The sequence below is a fragment of the Delphinus delphis genome, chromosome 6 (genome assembly GCF_949987515.2).
Source record: "Delphinus delphis chromosome 6, mDelDel1.2, whole genome shotgun sequence".
Taxonomy (NCBI): Eukaryota; Metazoa; Chordata; class Mammalia; order Artiodactyla; family Delphinidae; genus Delphinus; species Delphinus delphis.
In genome coordinates, this window is record NC_082688.1 from 23,825,362 (window position 1) to 23,845,278 (window position 19,917).

A 19,917-nucleotide genomic window follows, 5' to 3' on the forward strand; every position below is an offset into this window, starting at 1 on the left:
GGGCATGAACCCGCGTCCCCACCTGCATCGGCGGCAGGCGGACTCTCAACCACTGCGCCACCAGGGAAGCCCTGTTTTGTTACTTTTTTACCGTACCTTTCTCCTCTTGAGGGGGATAGGGGGATTGTGTAGAGCCTTGCAGGTCATTCTGAGCACTGGCTCTGTTCTGCATTGGTGAGTTTAGGCAGAGACCTGACGTGATCTGACTCAAGTATCACTCTGGATGCTCAGTCGACATTAAACTGGGGGAGGGGGTGGGGCAAGGGCTGAGACTGTTAGTCTGGGGGAGAGACCATGACGATTGGACAGGGCAGTTAATGCGGCTAAGAGCAAACCAAGTCTGGAAATACTTTAAAGGTGGAACCAGTGGGATTTGGGATGTGAAAGAGGCCTCAAGGTGACTCCCAAGGTTTTTGGCCTGAGCAGTGGGCAAGATGGAGCTGCAATTTATAGAAATGGGAAAGCCTGCAAGACAAGCAGGTTTGGGGGCAGAAATAACTGGTTCTGTTTCGGACGTGGTGAGTTTGAGGTGCCTGTTACTCGTCTGCGTAGAAATGGCACTAGGTATACAAAAGAGGAGTTTAAGGGAAGGGTTTAGGCTGGGATACATATGTGGGTCTTACCAGGGTAGATGTGGTACTTCCGGATCACTTGAGAGGTGAATAGAGAGAAGATACGCATGAGGTTCGGTGTTCAGCGGTTGGGGGGATGAGGAGCAAGCAGGACTGTCCAGGGCGATAAGGGGAGGCCAAGAGGGAATGAGAATCCCAGGTAAGAATGTATTCTAAAGAGGAGGAGCGATGAGCCCTGTAGAGGAGAATGCGGACGGCATCCGCCCAGAGTGATAATCACGTGCCTGGCGTTCAGTGGGCACCCAGTCATCTTCAGTTACGAATGCCGTTGTTATTGTCACTGCTGCCTGTGCTGCCCCCCAAGCTTCCAGCAGCCTGGTCAAGGCTGACTCACACTGAACTTCAATTTGAGGGCCTGGTTGCAACTTCGAATCTCCGTCACTTTATATGTTTCTGCTCCTGGGGGTCATTTGCGCTGTCGCATTCAGATCCTTCAGCCCAGGTCGTCTTATGACCAGGAGCGGCCATCCTCGGGGAAGCTGACCTGGACGTTGGCTGTTCTTGGCTCCGCCCAGAGCGAGGCTGTCACGGACAGTGACCTGATGTAGCCGAGATGACCTCTTGTGGGGCAGGCGCCAGGCCGGGAGGGCTGTTCTTATCAAAAATGTATCTTGTTTCAATTCCTTTTGAGAACTCGGTGAGTTGTGCAGATACTGGAATGGGTGAATTATGCACTCCAGAGGGGAGAGTGGCAGTGTGCTGGTGACGTGCAGACTCTGGCGTCAGACCCTCCTGAGTCAGGCAGTCAGACCATCCGTCGGCTGACAGCACAGGGCACGGAGCCTCTGAGGCCTCTGTTTGCTCATCAGCAGAGGGGACGGTGTTGACAGCTATGTGACATGGTTGCGAAGACTGAAGATTATATATAAAAAGTGCAGAATACCGTGGCAGGCTCCTTGTAGATGCCCAATAGATTCAAGTTATTAATAATATATATTAAACATAATATAAAATCATACAAATAATCATTTCAACAAGGGGAGCAGATAGCTCTTTGCATCAAGAGTATCTCGTAATTCGGAGGGAGAATATCTCATGATTTAGAGTATGTGGACCAGGTCATCTTTTCCACACTGTCCTGATTCCCCTGGGATGGGAGGTGACCTGGGAAGTGGAGGAAGCAGCGGGAACCAGGGCCCTGGGGCAGGAAGGGGGATGTGTTCAGGATACAGGCGGTGCCTTGTGTTCCCACACTGTGGGCCAGATAAGTGAGACTGTCCCAGAGAAGCGGCTGCAGGAGGGAGTGACAGTTATCTAATTCTCCTCATCCTGGTCATGGTGACCTGTTTTCAGGTACATCATCTGCTATCAGGTGCTCAAAAAAGCTGCCTTTGCTGGTTCTATACATGGTCTCTTTCTGACTCACATTGCCCTTAAGTTAAATGGTTTGGTTCAAAGGATTCCCAAGAAGTCTGCCTGTTAGAGGAGAATTCGCGATTCCCCACCCCTGTGCCTCTGTGCTGCGCCGGCCGCTTTGATGCCTTTTCTTAGCTCCTGCGCCTGGAGGGAGGGCGTGGCACTCAGCCCCGTCAGCCTCCCAGAACCAGGTCAGGGACTGCTTTCCCTTGTCCCCAGGTTGAGTCACCCATTTGTGTTGTCCTGTGTGTGTTCACTGTGCCCCGAGTGTTCTTTGGCACTTGACACACCGGGTTATGGTCGCTGCTTGCACGGCTGGCCTCTCCAGGAGGGCAGGAAAGGGACACGTGTTATGGCTCTGTCCCCACGCCCAGCACTGTGCCCGGTCTGAAAACACTGAGTGGCGAAGGTGTCCGAGTCCTGCTCTGGACGTGAAGTGTGGTTGAAAGTCTCCGCTGGCTTCTCACCTCGGATGCCGGGGAGTAGGGAAGCAGATAATCCTGCAGTGTCCCTTGCCAGGTCACTTGGAGGGTATTTCCAATGGCATTTGCGTATTCTTAGCTGTCTTCCTTCATGCTGTTATAGAGTTTTCCTCCCTATGTATACTTGCATGGCGCCTGAGGATTAACATTTTGCTGTGGATAATCCGTGGGTAGGTCACGGAGAGTTTACTGTCATTGGGATACCTGAGTTTTCCAATTTAGACATGTTCACTTGGGAATCTCAGCTAAGAGGAAGGAAGAAATCTTAGAAAATTAAATTTATCTCATTCTCTTAAATCATATTTATCTTAGCCCTACTTTCCATATGTTCCGTGGGGCTTCTTAATTTGGAATTTATTAAATTCTTATTAATATTTCTTATTGTAGGGTACCTGTGTGCATGAAATCTCTCTGCGTGTTTTAACACCTTCTGGCCTGCAATAAAGACTTTTAAACACCAGTTCTTAATTTGTTTTAAAATTTTGCCCACTGGACATTTTTTCCCCCTAGAAACAAGATACTGGTCAGGTCCTCCTGGACATGGCTTACAACTACTTGGGCGTGACGGAAAAGGAGTATTTTGGTTTGCAGCACGGTGATGACTCAGTGGACCCTCCTGTGAGTACCCTCCCTTGAAGATGTGCTGCCCGCCCCCCGCCACCGGCTGCGTTTGGTTTTATATCTTATGTTTTCTTACCCAACAGAGATGGCTTGAAGCAAGCAAACCCATCAGGAAGCAGTTAAAAGGTGGGTGTGACCTTCCCATGTCAGTTGAACACTAGGTATTAGTGTATCGTGGCCCATTTCTCTCCTCCAATCCTCAGCGTACCTGTAACATCTGGTACCTGGATTCCAGGTGGTCCAAGAGACGTGAGTAAGCTGACTTCTCCCTGTCTGACTTCTGAGTTAGCAGAGATGCTTCCAGGTCAGCCCCCAAGGGTCCTCACCAAATATGGGCAAGAAAGGGAAAGGTGAAAGAAGACAGCTAAGAGCAAAGGAATTCCACATTTCATTTTATAGGAAAGAAAGGGGAAGAAGGATGGCCTTTTTCAGCCCAGTGTGAGAGCCAGGATGGGAAAGACACACACACACACAACACACACACACACACACACAGAGTCCTTTTCAACAGCACAGTTCCATTCACAGGAAACAAAGGCATGGGTAAATAGTGTCACAGACATAACACGTGAGTGTATCCCAGTGCTGTAGGTTAATTCCCAGTTAGGTGGGTTTTTGAACCACACCTCACTGCACCCTTCACCTGGTTTTCCAACATCACGCTCTCTGTTCCCCTTTATGCACCTTATGCCCCAAACCTGGCCGACATGCAGGGCCTCACATGCACCCAGAGTTACAGAACCACCCACAGGTACCCAGGTACCGGTACACAGGTACGTTCATAGGTGCACACACGCCATTAGAGTCTTTGATACAATCCAGAGATAAAGACAGAGGGTACTACTGAGAAGGGAGGGTGGAGCCCATAATGAACTAATGTAGAGGAGATCAGTGAGGGAGGCAGGGTGGGAAAAGCTTGAGTTTCACAGAGCCAGAAAGTGCTGGAAAGGGCCCGTGAATATATACTGAGTGATGGAGAGGCGAGAAATTGATGTGAAGAAGAGCATGGGATCTTAGCAACACAATCCGATCTTCTCCTGTTGCCACATCCCGCAAAAGAAATGGGCTAATTTTATCCTTGCAAGCAAATGGACTCTTGGCGTTGTTGCAGAAAGCCATATTTGAGGGTATTAGCTGTGTAATATTTGCTACTGTATTAATCATTTTTAGAATTCACTTTGCATTAAAAGCATGAAATATTTTGCAGTATAAAAATGATTTTAAAATGCAGAATCAAAAGACTCAGTGCTATAAGTCTGGTGTTATCATTGGCTGTGTGACCCAAGGCAGGTCACATCTCCAAGCCTGGTGGCTAACCTGTTACACAGTGCAGTCGACAGCAGCCTAGCTTACTTATAGTCATGGCGGTATTCAAATTCAAGAGTGTACGTGAAAACATTTGAAAAGTATGAAATCATTATATATGTGGGAGATAACTTCTTTGTGAGTTTTGTATAATCTGTTGATTTAAGGATTTTTAAAGTTCCTTATACAGATAATGGAGTGCATTGTTTGAACACATCCCTAAGTTAAACATGTAATAGGAATTAGATGATTCCTCATTTTATGATAATGTTGCAAAAATATTTTACTTCTTGTAGACTGGGAGATTTCTGAACACTTAACTAACGTATGCACTCCTTTTTTGAAATTAGTCCTTTTATTGATGGAAAAAGCTGTGGTCTAGTGAAAAATGCATCACTTATGGGAGAGTAGCCGCTTACATGCATTGACTTTTTTAAAGGGAAAATTTAATTTGTTTTTGAAAAATGTTGTAGGAGGTATCCCCTGTACCCTGCATTTTCGAGTAAGATTTTTTATACCTGATCCCAACACACTGCAGCAAGAACAAACCAGGTAATAACATTTTTTTTTAAGTTTTCTATTTAGTATATAAAAATGAGTAACGACTGAAAATGTGCTCTTTAATTTATCACTGTGGCCAGATACTTCACTTGGGTATAACTGCACCAACAGTTACGATCCCAGTAAAAATTGGGGGGTACATGTATTGAAATTTTAATCGGCGAATTCATTTTCATCTTGAGCCTCCTGATTTGGTGCCGTTCCCAGCACGCTCCCATCCACCACCTCCTACCTTCCCCTTCCGTCCAGCTGCCCCTGCATGTTGAGCACCTGTGTTCAGAGAACGCAGTTATTTTCTGCTACTGCGACCAGGAAGTTTGTAGAACAGTCATCTACCTGTCAAACAGCGCAGTGTCTCTGAGGGGCTAGGATTGAGCTCTTTAGGAGAACGAGAGGTCTCTGAACTGAGAACTTTCTATCAGATCCCCTGTTGGTAGGAGCTGCAAAGGAGAGGAGGCCGGGTCAGTGTCTTTCCTCCGCCTCCGTGAATCTGTGGCTCAGGCAATCCGTGAAACAGATAAGGGCCAGAGGGCTGTGAGCCTTGTTTACCCCTCCAGGCTTGGCGCAGGTCCTGGCCCTGGTGCTGAGCTGGCACGTGGGCTTTCTGGATGGGGACCTGTGTTTGCAATGGAGGGGCAGGCACAGGAAAGTTGTTGCTGTTTGAACATGGACTCTGCAAGCTCCCCTGGGCCTCTCCTTCCCCTCCCCCCAGGGCAACAGCCAGCCCTTCTATTATTGAAACGTTTGTTTTTCTTAGGGAGGGAAACTCTTCCACCAGAAAAAAAAGCAATGAATGTTCAGGATTATTGAATCCTATCCTGTGCCCATTGTGGCCATGAGACCGTCACCAAGGAGGAGACATTAACTTGGACATAAAGTGCTCTTTCGTTTTTTCCTTTTTTTTTTAAAAAAAAATGGTAATCACATGATCACATTTTAACTTTTAATGTGTTTAAAGGCCAAATATTAGCCTATTACTATTTTGTCTTCTTTGTACACCTCTTCCCTCTACAATAGAAGACGTTGGAGATTTGACTTGTGTTTACTATTAGGTTAAATTTTAAGCGGGTATAAGATGTCCTGCATGACTCATTGGGTAACCACAGGACATACACGTGATGCCTTGAGTTTTCCTCATAACAGCTTTTCATGCTGGTGGACTAAGGGGGAGTGTAGGACACTCAAGTCAACAGGTCAACTCATAAGCCGGTGGATGCAAAGTGGTGACATGATCTATGAGAATATGTTTGAAATGATCCCATCAAGGGATGCTTTAAAAAATGTCATGATGGATTTTATGTGTGTGTGTGTGTGTGTGTGTGTGTGTGTGTGTCTCTCTCTCTCTCTCTCTATATATATATATATATAAAAATTTGTGTGTGTGTTTTTAACCAGTGGTGTTCTTTTTGTAATCATAACCCCACAATAAAAAATATATTTTGCTTTGTAGTGCATTACACAGATATATGTAAATTACTGAAGCAGACATTTCATGAAACAATAGTAACTGCAAAGCACTCTTAAATTTTCTATTTTCTTCTTTTAAAATGTCACTTGAGGCTCATTAAATTGATTTTATTACCCACTGAAGGGTTCCCACCCCAAGTGTGACCTGCACTGCCTAAACCAGTGGTCGTCCCTCATTGCCCTGTGTCCTCCCTGAGATGCTGCCGCCCTAGGGTTGCGGCTGCCAGAGTCCCTTAGTGAAGGGATCACTCACACCAGCCTAACCCGGGAGCCCTTCTCCAGGGCCCCTCTCGGTCATTGGACGCTACTTCCATACCCCACAGGAAAGCTTCTTTCTGCTGAGCCCCCCTGTCATTTGAGGGACATCTGAGGAAAGGTAGGGAGCTCAGGATGGAGAGAAGGCTCGGAGAAATGAGGGCTGCTTTCAGATCTTCCAAGGGCTGTCATGGGAAAGGGGGAATTAGATGTGCTCCGTGGTAGCATTACGGCCAGTGGATGGAGACTACAGAGAGGCAGATTTTGTCTGAAGACAAATAATAGACTAAATTTTGTTCTTACCTAAGTTCCAGATAAAATTCGGTTTGTCCGTGTCCCTCCTAAAAGTCACTAGTTCCAGACTGACACTCAACCCCACTGCTCAACCTCCCATGGTAAGATGGGTGGTCCCCGCAGTGTGGAGTAGAGTGTAGCTGTCACCTTCTGGGATGTGGGTAACAGATTTCTCTTAACACAGCAGGAGTCATGACAGCAGCCACCCCTGTGGCTCCTACAGAGCTGGGGGATAGCCAGGACCGCCAGATCTTCTTCTTAGGCTGGGCCAGGCTTCCACCATTAATTCAAAAAAGTTTTGTTTTGTTTTTACTTTAATGAAGAGTTTTGCCTATATTCCTGGCACTTAGTGTCTTTTTGTTTTTTTTGAGGTATAGTTGATGTACAGTATTATACATAGTATCTTTTTAAAGCCCCAGCTCTGTAGCCTATGCAAAAATAAGTTCCCCTTTAAAGAAATTTCGCTCTCAAGGGTCAAAGGAGGAGTATAGAGGTGGTGTTTGTTCTTTGCTGTTTGTTTACTAAGGATCTAGGCAGGGAGGCGTTTATTGCTTTTTTCTGAAGTTGAGGTCATGGATTGGGGTGCACTCCAGAAATGAGCGTTAACATTCCTGAAGTCAGGCACACAAGCATCTCTTTTAAATGACTTCCTCTATTCTAATTGCTAACCGTCTCCTTGATTATGAGCCTCCACAGTGGCTGTTTCTGATAAATTTAGACCGTTCTAAACAGACTTTCATATACGGGCAGTCTCAGAATCAGGCTCTCTCAGGATTCCTAGGAGGTCTCCTAAGTTTGGGCATCAGTCCACTATTCTGATCTCTTTGTGTATGATGTCCTGGGGTTGACTCAGAAACGTTGCTGAATATATGACAAAGTAGCATTTGATGACCAGGGGTCTCCAGGTTCCCGTTCTCCTTTACATCCCGAGGAAGACCTTCCGCTTAGCTGCGCTCGTCAGTGAAAGTCCAGATTTACCACTGGATTATCTGTAATTCTGTTCCTTCTCTTCTTTCTCTCAGTAGCATTATAGGAGGAGAGAACACTTAATTCCAGTTGAATTTCAGCTTGGATAAATATAGGAACAAACTAGAAAGGACCAATTGTGTTCTCCTAGGTGGAAAAGATAGAGATTCCAAATTGGAGTAAGAGAGAATCAGCAAATGTATGTCACACCATCTCTCGATGCTCTGGCATTCAACACGGTAGGAGTAGTTGGTGATAATTACAAAGTAATATCAGAGTTAGGAGATGGAGCCTAAGCTTTTTAGTCATTAGACGCAGAAGAAATTTGTAGCATAATCAGATTGTTTTCATAGCATGCGTGTCCAGCTTGAAATAAGACGTAACTGACCCCACATAACCCGTACGGCATCCGTATCCTCATCAGTAAAAAATGGAGGTAGCGGTACCCACCGCAGAGTTCTTACGAGGTTGAAATGAGGCGATAAGTTATGAAGTACCACACACAGCCCAGAACTGTGCAAATACAGGGTTGTAATACCATGTGACGCATTCACATCTCAAAACACTGGCACCCTTAACCTTTAAACATAGAAATTAGAAGGAATATTGAGACTGGTTTGTTTAAATTGCCGAAATTCTCTCTCCTGGCCCTGAACACTTCTGCTGCATCTGTATTGGATTTCAAGAATTTTCCCTTTTGTCATCTTGGCTAGATGCTGGGATGTCTATCTCGTGTGAATCCAGGCTTTTAACAGAGAGTGGGAGCCAGAGGTCAAGTGTCACATGTATGCCGTGTCCCTAAATATAACGGTCTCCAGGGCCCTTCCCGGCCTGCACAGCACTGCTGATGCCTTGTGATTCCTGCTCCCTGGGTGGAGGGTCCTGTGACTAGCCAAGAACTTACCAAGTTCTGCCCACAAATCAAGTCCCGGGTTTTGAAGCGACATTGCTGGCAACTCACAGACAAGTGTAGGATTCACCCGGGAGGCCTGGCAGCCTGTAGATGACTGATGTCTGTTCTTTTGCTCGGGCATCCACACTTCCTGGGACACAGGAAAAAGCCCAGCTGGGTGTTTGCAGCCCAGCCAAGGAGGTGTCTTCCTAGATGCTCCACCTCTCAGTAAGTTCACACAGAGGGAACATAGGTGTGCAGATGTTCAGAACAGCAGCCCCTCGGTGTGCGGGGGGCTGCCCGTGGGTCCTGGTGCTCTCAGCTACCCCGAGTTTGACTGGGAAGGTCCAGGCCGGGGGCGCTCATTGGCAGCAGCAGCAGCTGGTTGTTTGGGCTGCTCTCACCCCGTCCATCCTTGCTCAGCCATCCCAAGACAGCATGTGCGGGCGGGAGGCCGGCTGGAAATGCCCCCCGCCACTACCCACTGAGACTAAAGCAGCCTCACGAGCCATTGTTACAGAAGGGGCGTAGCTTTGCAGTGTACTAAACAGCGCCTGATGCTTGAGACAAAAATATGTCTGTGTGTGTTTTGTTTTTCACATGTGCAGGTCTTGTCCTTGACTCATCAGTTTTTTTTTTTTTTTTGGCTTATTTTGAGTATTGTGAATTAATGAAAACAATTATTTCATAGGCATTTGTATTTCTTACAACTGAAGATGGATATTTGTGAAGGAAGGTAATGAGACTTTCGCATTCTTCTTTTCCTGTCAGTCGCCCCAGACTACTGAAATTCCTGGGTTTAATCTAATGAGCGTACATTTCTGGTAACAAATGAAATGTAAACAAAGAATGGATGTTGAAAGCAGCATCCTGCTTGGGAGATCCGTTTCTAGCTTGGTCTGGATCGGGAGAAGTTGAGGATTGACAAACCTCATTTCATGTTGTTTCAATTTTACTACAAAAGGTACAGTTATCTTTCTGGTAAAGACCTGAGACACTTTAAAGGGAGGGAAGGAGCGATCCCAAATGTAAAATGGGCTTCATCCGGGAAAGCAGATCAAGCCCAATTTAGGTCCCGTCTGAGCCCCTTAGTACCCGGAGGTGACTCGTTTTCTCTCTGGGGAACTTGGCTGGAAGACAGGAGCACCGTCCGTGCTTCAGCACTTCTTGTGCATCAGGACCACCTCTGTGGCTGCAAAGTATCTGAGAGGCTCAGGAAGGGAGGAGAAATTCCAAGTCAGTGGTCCCTGAGCCACCTTCTCCAGATCCAGAGTCTTTTCTTGACTTACAGGAGACACTGCAGCAGGTAAACGGGTGGGAACAGCCACGTCTTACTCTCATCCCCCCCACCCCCTCTTTCCTTTTACTGAGGAGGGTCTTCAGAAGCCTCCACTGTGCTTCCATGAGGGACCTGGCAGTCTGGTTGGGGAAATGAGACAGAAGCTCGTGAAGCAATTGGGACCAATATGGGCGGTGGAGACCACAGCCATCATAGGTTTTAGGAGAAGGAGATGCCGGTGTGAGCTTTGTGAAGAGTGTGGATTGCTGTGATGAGTTGGGGTTGGTGGAGAAGTGAGGAGTTAAATCTCACTGGGCAGAGAGGACATCGCCTCCCCCCGCACAGTCCCAATTGGAGACCACATGCTGGGGGCCTACAGCAGAACAGAGAGAGAGAGGGCTCTTCCTGTCAAACAGAGACCTGCGTCTTGGATCCACCAGGCAGAGGAGCGCTGTTGAGGGTTTTAAGCAGGAGGGATTTGGCAGGAACAGAAGCTATAAAAAAGGCTAGAAGAGGATGAGGGGCTTTCCTGAGGCAGCCTTCTTATATTTCAGGGTAACTCTAGGTTGAAATTACCCACCCTTGTCCTGGGTCCAGGCTGCCTTCTGTGGTGATAGAACTAGTTGTGTCTTTCTTTTCTACACACTGACTTGTTTTCCCCACACGTATTTTGCAAATAGCACGTGTTACGAGATGGGCACTGACTGTGCTGGTCCAGTGAGGCTGGGCCCACTACCCCTACCTCGGGAGCTTCCAGTCTAGCTCTCCAAGTATTAGAAATTGGTCGTCTTCATTTGTTCTTATGCCCCTTGTTTTGTGTGAATCAGTAGAGACCTGTTGAGGGCCACGTCCTGGCTTAGATCCCTGACATCCTTGTCAGGCCTGCAGGTGGCCCTCATCTCTCTGGGGGTGGTGGGCTGTCAGGGTGGCATCCAGCCCTTAGTAGCCGTGGATCTCTTGACAGATTCAGTGGATCTAGTTAGCGCTTCTCCCGGGTTTGAAAGGTCTTGTTCATCCCCTCCTCCCTGAAGAGATAGGTGATCTTGTCTGACAGATGGAGACCCTAAAGCCTGGAGAGTAAGGAAGAAATCTGTCAAAGAACAGGGTGTTCTTTAGTTTTTTATTTACACCATTCTTTGGAAATGTTGTTCTTCCTGACTTACTCATAGGATTGTTTCTTCCATCTAGACTGAACCCCCTTAGCCACTCTCCTAAGCTTTTCCCTGAATCCCATTCACCTGCTCTTCCTGTAGCAAGGACACCAGCTTAGATTTCATTGAAGCCCATCTTGGTAGGAAAGTGAATGCTGATGTTTGCTCTTCCTTTGGGCCCTCTGGGTCTCCAGATGATCGAATATATAGCAAGCATCCCTAGACATATCTGCATTTAGAAGTTCTAGCAAGAACACATGGTTACTTGGAAGATGGGGCCCCTCAGATAGGGAAGGCTACCTTCATATTTATATGCAGCTTCAGGACCAGCACACAGCACAGCTGACCAGAAGGGAAACGCTGGTGAGCCAACCAGATTAGTCAGAGAGCTGGGGGTGACTCATATCTTGGGAACTTCATGGGCTGCCATGGAAACTGCATGTTTTCTCCACTTTCCACAAGGTTGCTGGGAAGAATGCTTTTAAAATCTGGGTCCCCCCCCCAACCCTGCAAGCCCTCACTCCTGCTTCTGTTCATGTGTTCCTCCACCTGGCAGTGATTCCTGCCCCAGATCTGCTGGCTGAGCTCCTAGGCAGACCGTGAAATCTGTAGCTGAATGGAGAGAAGGGAGCAACCAGGATGATTTGGACTATGACAGAGATGGCGTCATTGGCTGAAACAGGGTGTTTGGGAGGGCAGTGAGCTTAAGAGGAAAGAAGGAAAACAAGTCCAACCTTGGGTTCATGGATTTCTAGTGGATGGCAGGAAAACTGAGGGGTAGCAGACCATTCCCTCTAGATGGGAAGTTTCAGGAGGGTGAATAGATTTAGGAATCTTAAGTCATTGTAACTAATTAAGTAATTCAAAGCTCACAGGAGTTTTAAAATTCAGAATACTTTTCTGTTTTTCCCTTCTAAGAGGATGTCATCCTTCTAGAAAGCAGGTAATCAGGAATCAGAGTCAGCAGAACTCAGGAATTCAGTTAGCCCTACGAGAAGTCTCACGTCTTTACCAGAAAGAGACAAAGGCTGGCTGCCCATTGATCTAAGAGTACACTTTTCTCACTTTTTCTCTTAGTGATATGAGCCTGACCTTTCTTGACCAGCCAAACCCTGGCCAACATTAAACCTTTAGCCTCATGGTATTTGTATTAATATATATTATTTTAAACATGGAAAAATTCTCTTTTAATTTCAAAGACTCTTTAGTGTGTTGCTTTTATCTTTTTGAGATTGAGTATCCTAAAATTCTTTGTTATTATTCATGATTTTTTTTAATGGTTAATCCAAGAAAAAGACATGTATTACCCATAATCGATAAGTGTTTTGGGCTGTTGTGGGTTCTGGTGACTTTCCTAATATGTTTTTCTTCTGACAGGTTAACCTGCCCTCTTAACTCAGCGGTGGTTCTAGCATCCTATGCAGTACAGTGTAAGTCACAAAGGAGCATTTCGCAGATGGACAGCTTGTTCTGACTGGTATATTAAGAAACTCACTGGCCTATCCTGTTTGACCGAGTCCCTTCCCCAGGAATCCTGTTGGGCAGCATACCTCTGGCTGTCCAGATATTTCCGCTTTCAACCTGACTTAGGCTCTCCTCCAGCTCAGGGATGTTGGATTGGGGAAAGTGGGGTTTCCTCCCAGAGGAGCCCAGAAAACAGAAGATACCTATCGCACGTTACATTTTCCAAAGCCTTCACTCACAATTGGATTTGACTCTATAACAAAATCCCGGTGGGGCAGATACTTCTACCAGTCACTTCTTGTAGATGTGGAAACTAAGACCCGGACAGGTTCAGGAATTTGCTGGAGGTCACTCCTGCTACTGGCTTGGTGCTCCTCTGAAACACTGCTGGGATCCTAGAAGTTTATTTTTAGTTTCAGTAGAGCGACGGCTTATATATTGGCCTGGAGCAGCAGTGCCCAATAGAAATACAATGGGAGCTTCATGTGTAACTTTAAGCTTTCTGGTAGCCATGTTAAAGTAAAATGAAATACATTGTATTAATATATCTAAAATATTATTTTAGTATGTAAAAATTTTGATATTTTACATTTTTTTCATACTGCGTCTTTGAAAACCAGTCCAGATTTTACACTTCAGCACATCTCCACTTGGACTAGCCACATTTCAAGTGATCAGTAGCTCTGTGTGGCTAGTGGCTGCCATGTGGGATGGAAAGTCCAGATGGAATTTTCCATCAAGGCCTGTTTATGCTGAAGTAAGAATCCACTTCTTCAGTCACCAAAATATTATTAGAATATGTTCCACGTGAGGCCCTGTGGTAGGTGCCGGATGTGTCCGAGGACAGGGTGCATAGCCAGATGGAAGGTAAAATATCAATTTATAGTTAACTGGCTGTGTGAGGCCAGTGCAGTAACCAACTAGAACTCGTGCAGAGCTGCTCGAGACTTCCTGTGAGCCCCACGCCACCTGGGCTCGTTCCCCTCTTGGCCGACTGCATGGTGGGGAGTTAAGAGAGCTGGGTGGACTGGTCTTGGCAGGCACTGGCTGAACTCCTCCCTCTGCTTTGGTCTCAGAAGAGGCAAAATAGCAAGAGAATGCTGACAGGGATTCCTGATGTGGCCTTAAGCCTGCCTGTTCCCCAGGAGCAAAGAACAGACATGGGAGGGGTGAAGGGCAAGGTGGCTGCATGATACTGGGAAGTAGAAGAGAGACCTTTAGCAGTGGCCCTGCTCACTAGTAAGACAAGACCCAGTGTTCATCTCCCTGTATAACCTACATTTCCTTCTCCCCAATGGGAGACTCAGAAGAGATGGCACAGTGACGAGCTTGGGTGGATCTGAAAGTTCCCCTCTCCCTATAATACATCTGGAACAGACCCGGCCATGTCGCATCCATGTAGGAAATGGCACGGTCACCAGTCAACTGTATTCTTAGTAGCCACTAGACCCAGTGGACTCCATCTCTGCCGGGCTGATCAGCTGAGGAGAGTGAGTTTTCCTACATCTCAGAGCAAGTTTGGTGCTCACATCTAAAGCTTCAGGTTTGAAGGCCAGGAACACTAGAAAGGACATAGCTTTGGATGCAAACTCCATTTAAATCTGGCTCTCCATCTGCTTCTAACATGGTGTTACCTCTCTGAATCTCAGTTTTTTCACATGTAAGATGGAGGTGATGATGGCGATTATGACAACTTGGAATATGACTGCTTGGTTCAAGTATCACGTCTGAAGGTGATAGGTAGAAACTCTTTAGTGGACCATCGCTGTTAACTGAGTCAGTGAGAGCACAGGCTGAAGCCATAGTACCTGGGTCTTGTCTCTTCCACTTACACCTACCTGACCTTGAGCCTCTTCAGGCCTCAGCTTCATCGGTCAAGTGGAGGTGATAATAATATCTAATCATAGGTTTGAGTGAAGATGAAATATACTTAAAGCTCTTAGAATATGCCTGGCTCGTGGCAAGTGTTGTTTAACTCGTGCTATATTTTGTGCCCAGAAGAAAGCTGTCTAAAGAACGGCCTGTTGTAAACAAACTATTCAGAGTACCAAATAAAATTCCTAAGCTTCAATAGTCAGGTTTCCCTCTGCAAAGGACTGATAGAATGGGGGCTAAAGGAAGTTATGAGCACCTAAAAAGTCCAGACTAGCTGCAGTAGAAACATTAGTGTGACTATCACGCTAATAATATCATAGATTGTCAGGCGAGCAGTTTTAAGTAGAAGTTTCTTATTCCTCCACCCTCAAACATATACCTACACACACTTTTCCATACTTCTGTGCATATATTTCTATAAGATTAATTCTTGGATATGAAATAGCTGGATCAAAGATTAAGCCTAGGGACTTACCTGGCGGTCCAGTGGTTAAGACGCCGTGCTTCCAATGCAGGGGGCGGTGGTTTGATCCATGGTTAGGGAACTAAGAGCCCACATGCCACAGGGCGTGGCCAAAAGGTAAAAAAAAAAAGAAAAATAAGAGTAAGCCTAAATTTTATCTGATACGGTTTGCCACATTGTCCCAGAGGGACATCTGATATGAAGACAAGCCTACCAGTAGCCAGTGAAGCCAAAACAAAGCACATTTTCTTACCAGATAAAAAGTAAAGTGATCTGTGAGTAAAGAACCTGAAAGCGCTTGATGGTGGAAGATTGCTGGTGACCTGTCAAGGTCTATGAGGGTCAAAGAATGAAGGGTTTTTTTAAAAATAAATTTATTTATTTATTAGTTATTTTTGGCTGTGTTGAGTCTTCATTGCTGCGTGTGGGCTTTCTCTAGTTGCGGCGAGCGGGGGCTACTCTTCGTTGCGGTGTGCAGGCTTCTCATTGCGGTGGCTTCTCTTGGTTGCGGAGCACGGGCTCTAGGCACGCGGGCTTCAGTAGTTGTGGCGCGCAGGCTTAGTTGCTCCGCGGCATGTGGGATCTTCCCAGACCAGGAATCGAACCCGTGTCCCCTGCATTGGCAGGCGGATTCTTAACCACTGCGCCATCAGGGAAGTCCCAAGAGTGAAGTTGTTTTTATTTTTTTTTGGCTGCAATGGGTCTTTTGTTGCTGCACGTGGGCTTTCTCCAGTTGTGGCGAGTGGGGGCTACTCTTCGTTGAGGTGCGCGGGCTTTTTATCGAGGTGGCTTCTCTTTGTCGCGGAGCACGGGCTCTAGGCGTGTGGGCTTCAGTAGTTGTGGCGCAGGCTCAGTAGTTGTGGCGCACGGACTTAGTTGCTCCGCAGCATGTGGGATCTTCCCAGACGAGGGATCAAACCCGTGTCCCCTGCATTTGCAGGCAGATTCTTAATCACTGCGCCACCAGGGAAGTCCCCAGGAATGAAGTTTTTGAAAATACATATTTGTTCTATAATGGCCTCTGAGCGTCTGCCACGTGTGGATTCTGCAGTAGCCTCAGGTTGCACAGATAGAGCACAGCTGCTCTCTGCAAAGGGTCTGCAGCCTGGTGGGCAGGCAGATATGGACCAACTGATGCTGGCAGTGAGGATGAGCACAGAGGATGCACTTTGTTCTCCTTGGAGGGGGAAGGAGGGTGCAGGGGGAGGTAGTGTAGAAAAGCTTCCCAGTGATGACCCCTTAAGAAGAGCCTCCAAGATCACGTTGGAGTTAGATGAATAGCAAATAAGGGCTTTCCCAACAGAACAGCTTGATATGCCGTACATTTGAGTACCTGAGACATACACTCTGTCCTGCAAAATATAAAATATTAGCCAGAAGAATGTATGGGACTTAAAAGACAAGGTATTTCCCACATAAGTGTTTATTTCCTTTTCTTTCTGCTATAATTAGCTTTCTCATGTGTTGCTTCCCCACAAACAGAAAAGCGTGTTACTCTGGAGTTCAGGGCATGTTGTATGGTAAGTAGATAAAGAAGATGAACTGTGATCAGGGTCTAGGCTCCAAGTTACCAGCCTGAGGAGCAGTGGGCAGGTTCCTTCCTTGAGTCTCCATTTCCTTATCTGTTTAATGGGGATAAAAGTAAGGCCTGTCGCTAGGTTATCAAGAGCATCTAGTGGGATAATGTCATTGTTCATTGAATACAACGTGGAAACCACCCTGTGCTTTGCAGATGGTTTCCAAAGACTGTTTAACTTTGTTTCCCCCTAGTGGTTAACACAGCTCATTGCAGAGTAGCCGACTTAAGATTTCCAAGGACAACCACACTACAGGGAGGTTCACTTGGTGGTCTTGTGTTAAGTTCAGACATTTGTCAGTGACTTGACTAAAAAGAGAACCTTGCTGTTCATGTTTGCAGAAAGGCACAGGGGTTAGGACTGTTCGTTAATATGATGGATGACCAAGTCAAAATCCAAGAAGATCTCCATGAGCTGATGCAACCAACAGTGTAAAATTTAACAGGACTCTGCCTTGAGGCTCAAGAAAGTCATTTGCAGCATTTGGTTGTCGTCTGGGGACATGACCACTGTCATCCGCAAATGGCCAGCAGTAGCCCGCAGGCGTGGCAGGCAGGCTGGTAGAATGGTGGGAGCGCTAGCCAGGTTCTGGTCTTGACTGCTGAAAAATAGCTCTGTGATAGGGGTAGGTCCCTTCTCATCTCTGGACCTCACGTTCTCCTTCAACATGCAGAGTTTGGATGAGGCGATTCCAAGGCTTTCTTGGGCTTTCTTCATCGGGGACCCAGCGTCGGGGCATCTAAATTACTTCCTGTAAATTACTTCACCATGCACAGACTCACCTGTACGCCACACTTGTGCTTACCTCATACGGCCTCGACACTCCTGTTCACAGCTTAGCCACATTTGGCTGGCCTTCATGGCCTGTGGTCCACCCATGACCGAGTCTGTATGTATAGGTCACTTGGCTTTCTGCCCTTTTCCCCTTCCAAAACTGAACTTTGCAGTAGCCTCTCTGCAGGTGAGTTCCAAACACCCGAGCAGCTACTATGTGCCGTGCCTGGGCACAAGGCCCGAAAGATGAGTCTGACCCACTCCCAGCCCTCAAGGAACAGTGTAAGGAGGACACAGATCCCTTCATTACAGCGCAGATCTCAAAGAGCAGCCCTTGTGTGTTGTGGCAGTTGAGGAGGGTGAGCCCCAGGCTGAGTAGATGTAAAGAAAGATACCCTTGCATCTGACTTTTCAACTTTGGGATGAAATTCACCTAAGCAACTACCTCACTCCTCTCCTTCCCTCCTGAGACTGACTATGAAGCATGACCAAAGATTTCCCCAACCCCTGCCCTTGAGACAGAGAAGGAGTCATTTGATTGAGAAATCTTCTCTGTTGATGCTACAGGTGCTTGTAAATACAGACCACATTGAAAAGGTGCTTTCCCCTCGTTCTGTCTTGATAGCTCATTTTGGAGACCATGATTCTTCCATTCATCCTCCGGGCTATCTTTCTGATAGTCAGTTCATACCGGATCAGAATGAGGACTTTTTAGCGAAGGTGGAGGCGCTCCATGAGCAGCACAGGTGAGAGGAGGGGCGGGTGACCTACTTTGGGAGCTCAGGTTGGGCACTGTCAGACCTCGTGTCCCCTTTTGGGTTTGATGTTGTCTTCTCTTGCTTTTGCTTATGAATCCTTTCAAGATGTCGGGGGTTTGTGAACCTTTGAGCTCTTACGATGGCAAATATATCTGGCATTACTAGCATTTCTGTAAAGTGTGAAATCCTATGAGAGTTCAGGATAATTTGCTGCGTTCTTTTTCAGGATGTCATTGAAATCCGTTAGTTCCTGGAGGAAATGCCCATTTTGAATCTGACTGCCCCACAGATTGACCCTACCAGGCAAACCTTTTAACAGGTTCCCATATTTAATGACATGAGCCGTTCCTTCAGGTGGTTTTGAATAGACAGGCAGACAGACATAGGTGCTGACAGGCTGGGTGAATCCCCGTCCTCTCTGGGTTCAGTTGGGAAAACCACCTTCCTTCCAGAAGGGAGCACCTTCCTTCCAGAAGGGAGCACCACCCTTCCGCAGCTGCCTCGGGCCAAGCCTCCACTCCAGCAGATTCGCCCGATTCTGGCCTCCTCTTCCCTTGCCTCCTTTCACTTAAAGCTGCAGTGGCTCCATTCAGTCCAGGTCAAATAAGGGCCACCCTGACCGAGAAGGCCAGGTCTCAAGGGACCTTACATTCTCAGGAAGGCCATAGAAACAAAGGCCTAAGCAACCAGTGTCCCTTCAAAAAGGCACTGCCAATCCTCTCCCAGAATTGCTGTCCAGGCAGGAGCCAGCATCCTAAAATAGTACAGTGACGTTTGGAAGTTTGAGGCTGCTGCTAAAAGGATAGATAAAGGCAGAAAGACCTAAAGAGCACGTACTACTTTAGGGACCTGGAAAAGGTAGGGTGGGAATTCCAGAAGGTGACAGTCTTTATCTCTGAATATTGAGAACCTACTAAATGTGAGGTAGTTTTTAATAGAGGAACGAGAGGGCTAGATGAAGTCATATTCAGTGGACAAGAAGAAAAACGTGGTTTGCTAGCATTTGGGGTTTGATTGTTTAAGATGAATAACATAAGGCATTTAATAACCTTATAGCAATGGTATCAATATTTTTAGATTTTTACTAATTTTAAAAATCGGGGTTAAGATTCTGTGTACTGGGTGAACTCTGCATCTTCTGTCTGCCTTTGCAGTGGGCTGAAGCAGTCAGAAGCGGAATCTTGCTTTATCAACATAGCCCGGACCCTCGACTTCTATGGAGTGGAGCTGCACAGTGGTAGGGTAGGTACCCTCAGCATGGCGTAGTTCCAAAGTGATTTTTATTTTAATTTCTGAACATCTGAAAGCTTCTTTGAAAGTATCTCTTTTCCAGTATAATAAAAAGACCTTTTTTTTTTTTTTTTTTAATGATACCTGAAAGGTTTATAAAGTAATACTGAGTTTTGCTGGTTCTTTATCCACTTGGATTTTTTCGTGTTTGCTGTCCTACTTGAAGACTTTTTACTTTTGCGGGGGTCACGGGGGTTAGAAACAAGTAATTTTTGTAAGACCATCTCATGGTTAAAGAGGTGAAAAATGTATAGAGTTCTGTTTTCCAAGTGGCTCTTTAATGAGCCAGGGTTTCTACTAGTTAATCTCAGTGCTGCTCAAATTAGAGCTAATTATGTGCTCAGATATGATAGTTTTCTGTTATGATGGCATGTTTATGAAAATCAAGTATTTTGAATTGGTTGTGACTTTTTAAATAAAACTGATGAATATCTATCATCTGCTGAGCCGTTTCT

General features: G+C 46.3%; 1 protein-coding gene across 3 annotated transcripts in view; it reads left to right on the forward strand.

The window, feature by feature from the left end:
• Positions 1-19,917, forward strand: part of PTPN3 (protein tyrosine phosphatase non-receptor type 3) — a 109,758-nt gene that overhangs the window by 37,047 nt on the left and 52,794 nt on the right. For all 3 annotated transcript variants that reach the window (XM_060014356.1, XM_060014358.1, XM_060014357.1), the window contains 7 exons: positions 2,981-3,088; positions 3,175-3,217; positions 4,870-4,948; positions 9,523-9,567; positions 12,639-12,691; positions 18,040-18,160; positions 19,327-19,414. In XM_060014356.1, coding sequence (XP_059870339.1) covers positions 2,981-3,088; positions 3,175-3,217; positions 4,870-4,948; positions 9,523-9,567; positions 12,639-12,691; positions 18,040-18,160; positions 19,327-19,414 — 537 coding nt within the window. The remainder of the gene's footprint in view (positions 1-2,980; positions 3,089-3,174; positions 3,218-4,869; positions 4,949-9,522; positions 9,568-12,638; positions 12,692-18,039; positions 18,161-19,326; positions 19,415-19,917) is intronic.